The 12,427-nt window shown below is 46.8% G+C and overlaps 3 protein-coding genes across 6 annotated transcripts in view; 1 reads left to right on the top strand and 2 right to left on the bottom strand.

Annotated features, from left to right (window-relative positions):
• Positions 1 to 854, bottom strand: part of TTLL3 (tubulin tyrosine ligase like 3) — a 30,251-nt gene extending 29,397 nt beyond the window's left edge. The window contains exon 1 of one of the 3 annotated variants that reach the window (XM_083600641.1): positions 792 to 854. The gene's annotated coding sequence lies outside the window, so the exon portion shown is untranslated. Of the gene's footprint in view, positions 1 to 581 lie in introns of all 3 variants that reach the window. The other 2 variants (XM_083600639.1, XM_083600642.1) reach the window with 2 other exon arrangements.
• Positions 855 to 1,122: 268 nt separating this feature from the next.
• TADA3 (transcriptional adaptor 3) overlaps positions 1,123 to 12,427 on the top strand; it is a 29,191-nt gene continuing 17,886 nt past the window's right edge. Inside the window, exon 1 of one of the 2 annotated variants that reach the window (XM_083602016.1) lies at positions 1,123 to 1,219. The gene's annotated coding sequence lies outside the window, so the exon portion shown is untranslated. The remainder of the gene's footprint in view (positions 1,220 to 12,427) is intronic. The other variant, XM_083602020.1, reaches the window with a different exon arrangement.
• Positions 2,857 to 12,373, bottom strand: ARPC4 (actin related protein 2/3 complex subunit 4). The gene is made up of 6 exons (XM_083602575.1): positions 12,009 to 12,373; positions 11,544 to 11,662; positions 7,182 to 7,293; positions 6,994 to 7,089; positions 5,658 to 5,828; positions 2,857 to 3,751 (listed from the first exon to the last, which is right to left on the bottom strand). The coding sequence occupies exons 1-6, from the start codon at positions 12,009 to 12,011 to the stop codon at positions 3,746 to 3,748; spliced, it is 507 nt and encodes a 168-aa protein (XP_083458701.1). The 5' UTR covers positions 12,012 to 12,373; the 3' UTR covers positions 2,857 to 3,745.

Genomic DNA, 12,427 nt, shown 5'->3' with positions numbered 1-12,427 from the left:
GTAGTCAAACTGCAAATTGGGGAAATTACATCAAGGATAAGACTCCAGAGGGGGAGGAGTAAGGCTTTGGCAGCAGGGTTCAAGGACCAACATGTTGAACAACGAACAGCACAAATAAGGCTGTTGCAGGTACAAGTACCCTTAGCTGGCCTGAGGGACACACATCTACACGGGCTCTATCCAAAAGGGACATTGTTGTTGTTGTTTAGTCGTTTAGTCGTGTCCGACTCTTCGTGACCCCATGGACCAGAGCACGCCAGGCACCTCTGTCCTCCACTATCCATGATCCCCTTCATGGATCACTGCCTTGCCATGGCGAAGGGGCTTGAAGAACTCAGAGAAGCTATGAACTACAGAGAAGCTATGAACTCAGAGAAGCTATGAAGGGGCTTGAAGAACTCAGAGAAGCTATGAACTACGCCGAGCAGGGCACACAAGATGAACAGGTCATAGTGGAGAGTTTTGACCAAACGTGATCCACCTGGAGGAGGAACCGGCAAGCCACTCCAGTATCCTTGCCAAGAAAACTCCATGGACAAAGACAACAGGCATATAAAAGGGACATACTATTCCTAATTTACCTTAGTTGCGGCTCATACTGTCTCCCTGCTACCTCTGATGACTCATGCACATTTGTGGCTGGCCCCCCGTGCTTGGTGTCCACCTGACCCTGTAAAATTCACGTGGGGGCAAAAGCCTACTTCCGGCTGCAGGTATACGAAGCCCAGACTGGGCACAGTGGGAGGGTTTGTGGCTCAGAAGCAAACAACCTCCCTAGGCTTGAGGCCTACCTTGCAAGAGAGGGCCAATGGCATTGTATTATATCACCTGCTTGAGACCTGCAGAGAATGCTCAGGATGGCTCACCTATGACATCAAAGGGCAGTGGAATTGCCATCGTATTCCAGGATTCTGTTCCTTCCTCCCATTGGCTTGGCTTCTTAAGGATCACACACCAACCGCTCCTGGCTGAGGATGGTGAGACAGCAGATGGGGTAATGCTTCTCTTTCGTTGCCTTTCTTTAAAACAGACTGTACAGAAGTGTGTATGCTATCTGAATTGTTTTTTGTCCATCCCAGGGGGATCAACTGCAGGAAAGAAAAACCTTCCACCACTCTGTGAAAAGACAAGCTAGCTAAACTAGGATTTCTTCAGCAGTGGAGTGCTACTATCAACACAGGAACAGATGAGCAACACTTGAGTTTGGCAGGTGCATGAGGTAAGGGGCTTCATGTTCATTGGCTACAATGTTCAGAAGGGACAACAAACCTGCCTCTTTAGGTCTCTTTGACATGACAAACTGGATTTAGCACGTCAGGTTTATCTAGGTTTCAAGTCCAGCAGGTAGCAACCAACAGCCCCCACCGCAAATACATTTTGTCCTCAGAACCACGCAGTCTTCTGAAATCTAGCGTCATTCATTGCTTCCCCACATTCATATGGTTCCGCAGTTTGTGCTTGCTGCGCAATAGCCAAGCTGGTGGATCGCCTTTTGCCTTGCAAGTCTTCGCCACTGTTAGCAGGTGCTTTACTTCTCTTGCTGCTCGGCTTCAGGACCATTTCAACTCCCCCCCCCGCCGAGTCTTGGTGTAGACAAATGTGTGTGCGTGACTGCATAAAGAGTATGAGGATTTGCTATGCTGCACAAGAACATCAAATCGCACTACAGGAAACAGCCCACAAATCCATTTATAGGCTACAGTGCTCTTGCCCACAATGGCAGAAGCTGAGCTTGAGGAACCAGCAATGGTTGTTCTCCTTAAGAAAAAGGGAAATGCTTAAAACAGCCCTTTACAACTTCTAAAAAAAGAAAGCGGAGACATTGCGGTGGTGCAGGGGGAAGGACAGGAGAAACTGTGAAATTTAGTTATTCTCCTTTCGCCAATTAATGAAGCGGCATTAATGTTTTGCTTTGAGGCAGAGAATATTTTGCCAACTTTTACTAGAGGAACAGGCAGTGTTGAGTGTAGGATTTAATGTCATATTTAAGCAAACTGTTGCTTCCTTTTATAAAACTTTCAATACCCACTACACTGTCTCAGTGGCTTAGGAAAGGAATAGCTAACCAACTCCCATCAGCACCAATGTTAGGAATGACTAGACCTCTGGGGAAGGGCCATAGCTCAGTGATGGAGCACACACTTCGTATACAGAAGGTCCCAGCTTCAACACTGGCATCTCCAGGGAAGGCTGGGAGAGACTTGTGCCCCCAACCTTGGAGAGCAGGCGCCAGTCAGTGTAGATAGACAGCAGTGTGGTAGATGGGCCAATGGTCCGGCTCAATGTAAGTAGAATGTATGGAGGGCCATATGTTAGCCACCTCTACCATGGGTGCACATCCTACAATATACACACCTAATAAATAAAAACCTTTCAAAATAGGTGCATGTGAACTTTAGAAAAGGTGGAGCAAATCTACCCAGCAAGAATACTATCTTCACTTCAGGAAGGATTAGCTGTTCTTTACAAAGCAATGAGATACCCTCATAACGTAATAGAACATGTTCTTTGTAGGGAGCATGGTAATTTGGTTTGCCTTGGCTTGGGAGAATGCAGCCTACAGTCTACTAAGGTGAGGAAAGAGCACCTACTCTGAAAACACCCTTTAGGCAAACCTGGCCCTCCAGATGTTTTGGGACTACAATTCCCATCATCCCTGACCACTGGTCCTGTTGGCTAGGGATCATGGGAGTTGTAGTCCCAAAACATCTGGAGGGCCGAGTTTGCCTATGCCTGCTTTAGGGCAAACATTGGTCAATCCTAGTTGCTGGGACACGACAAGAAATTCCATGTACTTCCCAGGCAGCATAACCAGACTCAGCACACCACAGAGAAACCATGCAACCACCGCTTAACTTCAGGAGGCAAGAAGGGAAAAAAAGGCTTTAATAGGGAAGGTCCCAGAGTAAGAAAGTTACAGCAAGTGCCATAGCAAAAAGAACCAAGAGTTACAGATTCCAGCTCCGTCGCGTTTTGCTGACGCATGGCCTGGCCCCTCCCATCACAGCTCTCTCTGGCACAGATGTGGAAGGGAATAGAAAGGGAATGAACAGGAGGCAGTGCTGTGCTCAGAATGCTCTGATTGCTGTGGGAGTACGGGAAAGTGGGCTACAGGAGGGCGATCTCTCTAGAGAACGGGAATGACTTGGCACAGGGGAGGACTGCCCTCTTCAGCACCTGGCTTGCCTGCAAACTCATGATTCCGTTTGGGAGGTGGACCAAGGTAGTCGCACCTTGTACCCTAGTACGTTCCAAGTCAGGCTGCCAGTTTGTCCAAAGAGATGCTTCAGGCCTCATTTACTGGGGCCAAACCTTGTCGAGAAAGGCAGCTTTTGTGTGTTATCTGTCAGAGGTGTTTTTTTGCATGCACAGCACTGAGATGAACTCCCGCAACAACTCTTTCTGAGGGCTGCTGGAACAGTCGATCCCTTCCCCCCACAAGGCCTCGGCCGCTAAGAGACTCAAATAGACAAATAACAGCAAGTATCAGTCATTAAAAAAAAAAGAAAAGGATATCAAGTTGACACAGTCTTAAACAAGCACAGTTTTGTTCCAAAATTATTTTAAAAAGCACCCTCCCCTCCCCTGGGCACGCTGGCGAGCATGGTGTACATTTAGCTGGGACAGCCCCCGCAGGTCTGGCTGCTTCTCATCTCGCTCCCAAACTGTGGCCATCTCTGAAGCCGCAGCAAGGTGGCTGTGCAGAGAGAATGAGAAAGCCAAGCTGTGGATTCCAGCCCTTAGTCTAGAACTGTGGGGGGGGGGGAAAGAGAGAAAGAGAAGTCAATTAATTCAAAGTTGCATTACTGAAATTGATTAATACAGCTTCTCAGAGGCACACACTATTAACACTCACATACATGGGCTAGAAAAGGGCATTTTCAGTGTTGATGCCCTTACTGTGGAATACCTATCCCAAAAAGGCTTGCCTTGTGCCTAAATTATGGTGTTTTCAGGGCTAAGTGAAGTCTTTATGTCCCTGGGCCCGTTAGTGCATTTTAGCTGGTTTCTATGTCATATTGTACAGATATTTTAGAATTTTGACAACATTCTAATTTTAAGTTTGTGAACTACTGAGAAAACTTACTGTATTTAGAAAATTTCTTAAATCTCTTTATATTCGAAAAAAATCTCAAAGCAACATACAAAAAAGAAACAAAATATATTAATAACCAGTGGCCCCAGGTCACCTCTGGGTCATGTGGCCCTGTAAGAAGCACCTTCTCCGATGACTGAGGTGACCACTATTATATAGAAGACAAGGCACTCTTGTTCTCAGGTATCCTAAGACGTTAAGGCAGCCTTTCCCAACCTGGTGCCCTCCAGATGTTTAGGACTCCAACTCCCATCAGCCCAGACGACATGATCAATGTTTAAGGATGAAGGGAGTTGTAGTCCAACACCATCTGGAGGGCCATAGGTTAGGGAAGGCAGTGTTAAGGGCTCTGTACACTAATACTAAACCTTAAGCCTTGTCTCGTGGCATACTGGCATCAACTTTGTAGATACAGAAGTGTCACAAATATTAAATGAACCAAAATGACACAAACACTGCAACACCCTGGAGTGGTTCACTTCTCTAGCGAGAACTTTACAAGGGAAGACACCTGGAAGAGGTTGCTACCAACCTTTTTGCTATCACCTCCAAGGGCTTGTTTGCATTTTCATTGCTATTAGCAGCATGTAACAAGTAATTCAGATCACTTCTCTTGGAACTTGGAATCCAAACAAGCTCCTATTTGATTCCCATTGGAACAGTCCATACCGAGGGTTTTGTGCTCCCGAGTACCAAACAAATGTAAGGAGCAATTACTGTATTTTTCGCCCTATAGGACACACTTTTCCCCCTCCAAAAATGAAGGGGAAATGTGTGTGCGTCCTATGGGGCGAATGCAGGCTTTCGCTGAAGCCTGGAGAGCGAGAAGGGTCGGTGCGCACTGACCCCTCTCGCTCTCCAGGCTTTGCGCAGCTCTCCGCAAAGCACGGGAGCCCAGCGGAGAGTTGCCTGCATGCTGAAGCCTGGGCGCGCTCAGCTCAGCGCGCCCAGACTTCGCGCAGCTCTCCGCAAGGCACGGGAGCCCGGCGCTGGGCTCCCACGGCTTGCGGAGAGTTGCCTGTACTGGGGGCTGGGTCGGGGAAGCTCGGGCTTCCCCCGCCCCAGCCCCGCGCCTGGGGGAAAAATAATTTCCCCCCCTTTATTTCCCCCCCAAAAAACTAGGTGCGCCTTATGGGGCGGTGCGTCCTATAGGGCGAAAAATATGGTACTACTACTCAAGGCTATGTGATGAACTCTTTATAGTCAAGAAGATATCTAAACCTAGGGCTTCTATGACCACAGACAATTTTGTATCCAATAGGCCTCCCGCTGTTTCTAAAAACATTTCACAAACACTTGTGATAAAGTTCTTCATTTTCATCTCTAAACAATTTTACATGCATACATCATTTTATTCAAATGCCGGCTTTCCATAGTTAAAACCATCCTCAAGGTGGCTTGCAACATGAAAAAATGTACGCGATTTTGTTTTTTGTTTAGAAGGCATTGCTCTTCTACAGATGGCGCTGGCAGTCACATGACTTACCAACCAAGCTCCCACAAACCACTGGTGAATTTTGGCATACCATTTTTGTTTCACTTCTGCCTAACAGACCCTTACATTCTTCAGGAACTCCTCTGCCACAATGCGAGCTCTGGCATTGACGGACAGCTTCATCTCGCTGATTTCCTTGTCAATTTCCTCCATGAAATGAATGACAAAGTCCACCAGCTTGTGCTTGTACATCTGCTCTGTATGGAAGTTTGTAATCAGGAAGCTAATGTCATAGCCCTGGGATAAAAGGAAAGCAGCATGTAATTAGCATCTATTAAGCAAAGACTCAACAATCACACCTCCTACTCACTCTGACACCAACTCAGCATGAGGAGAAAGGAATTATCCTGCTTTTTTTCCTCTCCCTTCCATAACCAGTTTGCAGATATATGTAGTGGTCTTGGCTACATGTAACAGTGACAACTATCTATACTAACCACCCAGTCAATAAAGCCAAGCCTTATGAGGAACAGTTAAAGGAGTTACATATGTTTAGCATGAACAAGAGGAGACTGAGGGGAGATATGATAGCCATCTTCAAATATCTAAACGGCTGTCGCCTGGAAGATGGAACAAGCTTGTTTTCTCCTGCTCTGGAGGGTAGGACTCAAGCCAATGGATTCAAATTACAAGAAAGGAGAATCCAACTAAACATTAGGAAGAAGTTTCTGAAGTTAAGAGCTATTCAACAGTGGAATGGACACTCTTGGAAGGTGGTGGACTCTCCTTCATTAGATGATTTTAAGCAGAAGTTGGATGGTCACCTGTCATGGATGTTTTAGTTGAGATTCTTGCATTGCAGAGGGTTGGACTGGATGGCCCTCGGGGTCCCTTCCTACTCTACAATTCTGAGATTCTATGATAATACATTCAACAGCTGAGAAGAATCAGGAGAACACACAGACCACACTGGAGTAATGGACCTAACCCCTGTTGTCTGCCGATACTGCAACACCAATTATGGAGACAGCCATTTTAACATCCATCAGTGTATAGCAGCACACACATGCATATCTCCTGTAAGAAAATGCAGATCAAGGCTTTGGTCTTCACATCAACTCAGTCATTTGGACTCTAGCGACCAAGCGCAACACAGGGCTGAAACCACACCTGTTTTTGAGTCATACCAGTGCTGCAAGAGGCAAGCTCACTGTTAGCCATGGTCACTGCTAATACTATTGTGGAAGATGTTGGCAGTCAAGCAACATCTTGAAAATAAAAGCCACTCAGTCAGACATCTTATCTCCTGAGAGAGCTTCACATTACTGACAGCAGTGAGGTGTGGGATATGCTACAACAGCTGTCAAAGAAATGGCCTGTGTCACATGCTGTTGCTTTGGCTAAGAGACAACAGAAGAAGCCCTTTGTACCACGCCACTGACCCTGGGTCAGGTCTCCTTACCTCAACTGGTTTCCGACGTAAAATGAAGAAGTTCTCTGCTCTCATCATCATGAAGCGCATAAATTTGTGACACAGGATCTTCTCAATCTCATCGGCCTACGGAAGGGAAAAGGGACAGCTGTTAGCGTTTTTCAGGTTGGGTTGCAGTGACCACCCCACCCCTCATCTCCCATCCATGCTTGGCTTACCTGCTTCACTGCAATGCTGACTCGCACAGAGTTGATTGACCCTTCAATTAGGACTTTTTCTTTCTCATTCCTGCTGATGATCACTGGCTGCAGCAATAACTCCTTGCTGCTTCTGCAAACCCACAGAGACAAATCTATGTCAGGGACCACGGAGAGGCACATTTTGTCTCTCCTTCGGAAGGATTCCAGCCATAGCACAATCCAATGTTCTTTCCTCTCCCCAACCATTGAACTTGTATTCCTAAATGCAAGCTCTGCAAGCTTTCACCACTTTTTAAAATTCAGGAGACGGTGCCCAAAAGTTGTGGAATTCCTTCTCCACGGAGGTGCATCTGGCACCCTAATTGTACTGTTATCATCATATGCTGATGGCACACCTCTTTACCCTAAGCCATTTGACATCTGAGACACATTTTTAGAGTCCACGCTATTATAATGATTGTTAGTTGTTTTAAATAAGTTTAACATTGTATTTTTAATCTGTTGTAACCTGCCCTGGGACTTCATGGTGAGTAAGAAATCATATAAACAATTCATCTTTGGATCAAGACAACAGTGTTAAGTTAGCTTCCAGTGCTTATACCTTTGCCTGGCAGATGTAGATAACGTATGGCCTGCTGGCTGCAATCTGGTGGCTGGGGAAACCCAGCCAGGTGGGCAGGGTATAAATAATTTATTATTATTATTATTATTATTATTATTATTATTATTATTATTAGCCCTCTGATGCCTGTCCCACCAGCAGCTGATATGTGATAACTCAGCCATGGGATAGCTGTTCTGGGCAAGGTACACCCCAGATACAGAGCAGGGGCTGTAAATTGACAATCACTGTCCTGAGGACTCTGTACAAGGGATTCATTCAACTACTTGACCAGAGGAAATAAGGTAGAACATGTAAATGAGCACAATCAGAGAGAGTTGCTAAGACTCTTTACACAAAACATCATTAGAAGTGCCTCTCCAAGTTCCATCAGATCCACTTTCCAACTTGTGGGGAGACTTTTGACCTAGTAAACCATCTTGTTCATTTTGTGAGCAACCCAATGTCTATGAGCCAGGCAGCTCTAGTATTTGTTCCTGCAGCTAGTCTGCCAGAAGACCGAAGAAGGTCCAAGTCTGGCAGTTGTGGGCAAATGCCTTTCTGGCATTAGTCAGACCACAAGCACTTCCTCTTGTGTAACTGCACTTTAGCTCACACAGAAGATATTGGATTCAGTAAGAAGCAGTGGGAGAGTAGAACCATGTACCTAAACTCAATTGCCATCCCAGTATTTCTAAAAGGGACGAGAAATCCATTAACTCAGAGTGCAAAAGGGCGGTCCAGCAGACAGGAGCGTTGGGACAGGGGTCACCACATATCAAACCTGTTTATCCAATACAGACTCACTGCCACAGCCCACCTATTGAAATTTGGTATGTGGAGTGTAATTTGTGATTCTAGTTAGAAAGTAGATCTTACTTGTTAAAATCCCACACATGCAATAAGTATTTGTAGAGTAAAAACAATAAAATCATTTATTACAGGAGTTACATAACTTAGAAAGAGAAACTCTTCTATCCAAGTTAAGTGATCATTCTAGACTGTAGAGAACACAAAGGCAGCCATGCTTGCTCTCCTGTTCTCAGAGGATAGATCCAAGATGACCTCTCATCTTGAACGGGGAATATGAGATGGAAGTTGAAGAGGATGCAGCCTAAGCAGTCTAGACTTCAAAGGATAGAGAGATCAGCATAGAAGTCAAAGACAGAGATAGAGTAAGGAACCTCCACATTCCTAGACTATCTGTACCAAGTCCATGCAAACCCCTTTCTGCAAAGTGAGGTTCAGCCAGACTGCTAACACCACCGCAGTACCTTTCTGCAGAGTACTGCTGTAAACTACATACAATACACAGAATACAACTGTTGTAAAGATAGTGACATAAGAATGAGGACCAGGAGCTTGCAAGACAGGCACAATAAAATATTGATTTTACACCTGTGCATTTCAGGCCAACTAATGCACCCATATGAACCATGATGCATTAGTCATATTTGCCTTCTGAGCAAATGTAAGATTATCCATTTGTTTCACAGCTGAGACCTTGTTCAAATATTTCTCTAAACTGATTACTCATATAATTCAGTAACATTTTGACTAGGGCAATATCTGCAGGGACTCTTAATGCTCAGAATTGATGGCTCCCTTTACACACTTTCACACAGATTTTATGGCAGTGGGGAGGGAATAAACAGCAGGAGGAGGCAAGCAGAGAGCAAGCAGAGGCCTCACTCGTTGGTGGCCATGCCACCTCTTTCCCATACTTAATGCAAGTCAGTAGAGTGGCATTTACTCCACGGATTTCTACCGAATGATTCCTGGGCGAGGCCCCCTCTTAGCCAAGGGAAACCCTCAAGTGAGAGGGCAGGAAGGACTGTCTGTTTACCATGAGTATCTAAGCAGCTGCAGTTCCCCCTCAGCTGCTAACCAGACTTTCCAGCTGAGGAACTACAGGGAGATAGCAAAATGTTCCTTTCCTTGCTACTGCTCTTCATATGGCTATCTTTTTTTTGCTCCCCGCCCAAGACAGTACAAAAAGGAAGTCAAGGCAAGCCTGTGGCTACTTATTTAGAAATGACCCAGGAGGTTAGGGAAGTCTTTGGTTAGAGCACCCAAGAGGATGTAGAAGGAATGTACAGTGGTGCCTCGCAGGACGAAAAGAATCCATTCCGCAAGTTTTTTCGTCTTGCGAAGCAAGCCCATTAGCGGCTTAGCGCTATTAGCGGCTTAGCGGATCAGCTGATAAGCGGCTTAGCGGATCAGCTGTTAAGTGGCTTAGCGATCAGCTGATAAGCGGCTTAGCGATCAGCTGTTAAGTGGCTTAGCAAAAAGGGGGGGGAGGGAAAAAAACCCGCAGGAACTTGCAAGACATTTTCGTCTTGCGAAGCAAGCCCATAGGAAATTCGTTTTGCGAAGCACCTCCAAAACGGAAAACCCTTTCGTCTAGCGGGTTTTCCGTCTTGCGAGGCATTCGTCTTGCGGGGCACCACTGTTAGATATCTGAATGCTGCAGTACATGCATAGCTCTTTGAATGAAACCCTGTGATGAATTAGAGAACATTAAAAATGGGCCATCCACAATTTCAAAAAGTATGAGGAACAGTATATATGGAAGATTGAATTTGTGTAACTGCAGTCACCATGGTCCACTTATGGGATGAAGCAGTGGAATGGAATGAAGCAGTGGCACGACAGTTGACATGCAGAATAGGAACATGACAAAAATAAAACAAAAGATGTAATAATAATCACCAACGGATCAACACTATCCATAGCAGGATGGTCAGATACTTGGGCCACGGAAATTAAGAAGAAGGTTATTGTAGTCACAAAAATATGATACGATGAAGGGGAATAATAAGCAGAAGTCAAGAAATGAGAAGGTAGAGGGCACTAGTGCCATGAAAGCTGGGAGAAAATACAAACAGCAAAAAAATGAATCTAAATTTGCAAGCCCCTGGAAAACCAAGAAGAGGTTTTCGTGCTGACCAATTAACAGCGCACACGAAGACTACTCATAAATAAATTCTACTTAATTCAGTAATGCTTACTCCCTAGTAAATGAGGTTAGGACTGCAGCCTTAAATGTTCCACAAATAAAAGTTATTTTTTTAAAATGGGATTGCAGCCTTTTTAATTTATTTGATTTCCCGCCCTATCTTTTAGGGTCTGTACCCTTCAAGGTTGGCTTACAAGTCAGCAACACACATTGAAACTCTAGGATTTCAAATAACAACAGACAAAACAGATTACCACAATGTAGACCACTCTTTTTAAGAAAGTATTTAGGGTATGGGAAACCTTGAACAATGGGTGGCGAGAGAAAGGTAGCAGAATTAAGATGCACACCATCTCTCCACCAGCAACCTACCCTGACAGCTATCATTTCACTTTGGAGCGCATTGCAATGTGGAAACTTTTCAGTCCCTATGGCAACCTTCAGGCCCTTCCATTCATTCTCCGACTCCACCTCCTCGGTTTCCGCACTTCCGTATGCGGCTTTTATCCCCCAGCCTTTTGCCTGCATCTGCTGCCTCTGCTTCCCGCAATGAGCCCTTGAAGGACCGTTTCCATCAGCCGCCCTTTCGCTTCGTGCACATTGCTTTAATCCCCGGTATTTATAGGTTTTAAAAAAACAACAACACCCATTCATCAATCGACACCAATTCATGGCCATCTGAAAAGAAAAAGCAGGGAGTACCGACAAGGCCGAAGGAGACCTTTTCCCCTCCCTCCAAATAAAGCTCATTATTATTATAAGCAGTATTTATTCTACAGCCCCATCCCCGCCCCCAATACCCACCACCACCGACACCCACCTGACTTCCACCTCCGGCTTGTTGTGCCGCTCCACCACCTGGGACGAGAAGTTCTCCAGGCACAGGGCGGCCTGCAGGGTAGCGCGCACAGCATTGAGATAAGGGCGAAGGGTGGCAGTCTGCAAGGAAGGAGATTCGACAGGTTCCCCCCCGTCAAAATAAACGTCGCACCTTTAAAACCCGCCGCCCGTGACGTCACCGCTCACCCTCCTCCTCCTCTGAGCAGCAAGAGGCCTGTCAGCCGGGCCTGGGCGAGGCGTCTCCCCTCAGCGCCAAGCTTCCCTTCGGAGCCGCCTTAACTCCCTCCACGGCCCCGGCAGCGCCTCCCCTCCTGCCCTGACCGGTTACCGCCAACGGACAACCCTCCTCCCCCTCCCCTTTCGGAGGGCCTCGCGCTGCCCCAGCCAGGCCCTGTCAGCCAGACCCACCGTCTCCCCCCCTCGCCCACCCCCTCAACTCCCTCACCATGGCAGCAAAGGCGGCGGCGGCGGCAACAGCCGAGGGTCTTGGTCCCAGGAACGGAAGCGGAAGTGGCCCCCGCCAAGACGCGGAGGCGGCGAGCGCGGTGGGGGCGGGGGAGAGAGTGAGAGCCTAGTTTCTGGATCGCTCCAAAATCTTTCGCGGAGGGGGGGTGGATAGGCGGATGGGCGCGCTCAATACCGGCTCCTTTCGCTCCCGCCGGGTTTCTGGAATTAGGTGAGGTTGGCGTTCCTAATAAAGTGCTGGCTGCGTTCTTTTCCGACGCCGTTTGTCTTTTGTCGTTTGCTTTCCTCGCTCTGTCCCTCCTGACCCACCCCTTTTCCTCAGTTGGTACGTCCGAAGCCTCCCCGTCTCCATATTTGGGAACAAGAGAGCTGTGGGCGAGGCCGGAGGGGACACGGGCC

Source organism: Podarcis filfolensis, assembly GCF_964270895.1.
Source record: "Podarcis filfolensis genome assembly, chromosome: 2".
Taxonomy (NCBI): Eukaryota; Metazoa; Chordata; class Lepidosauria; order Squamata; family Lacertidae; genus Podarcis; species Podarcis filfolensis.
The sequence above is the reverse complement of the archived record's forward strand: the minus strand, read 5'-3'. Positions and strand labels throughout refer to the sequence as shown.

What these genes read in the sequence shown, in the direction of transcription:
- ARPC4 (XM_083602575.1), bottom strand. An exon ending in AAGCCGGAGGTGGAAGTCAG is followed by an intron (nt 7,294 to 11,543) that starts GTGGGTGTCGGT and finishes GTGGGTTTGCAG; the next exon opens with AAGCAGCAAGGAGTTATTGC. An exon ending in TACGTCGGAAACCAGTTGAG is followed by an intron (nt 5,829 to 6,993) that starts GTAAGGAGACCT and finishes CTTTTATCCCAG; the next exon opens with GGCTATGACATTAGCTTCCT.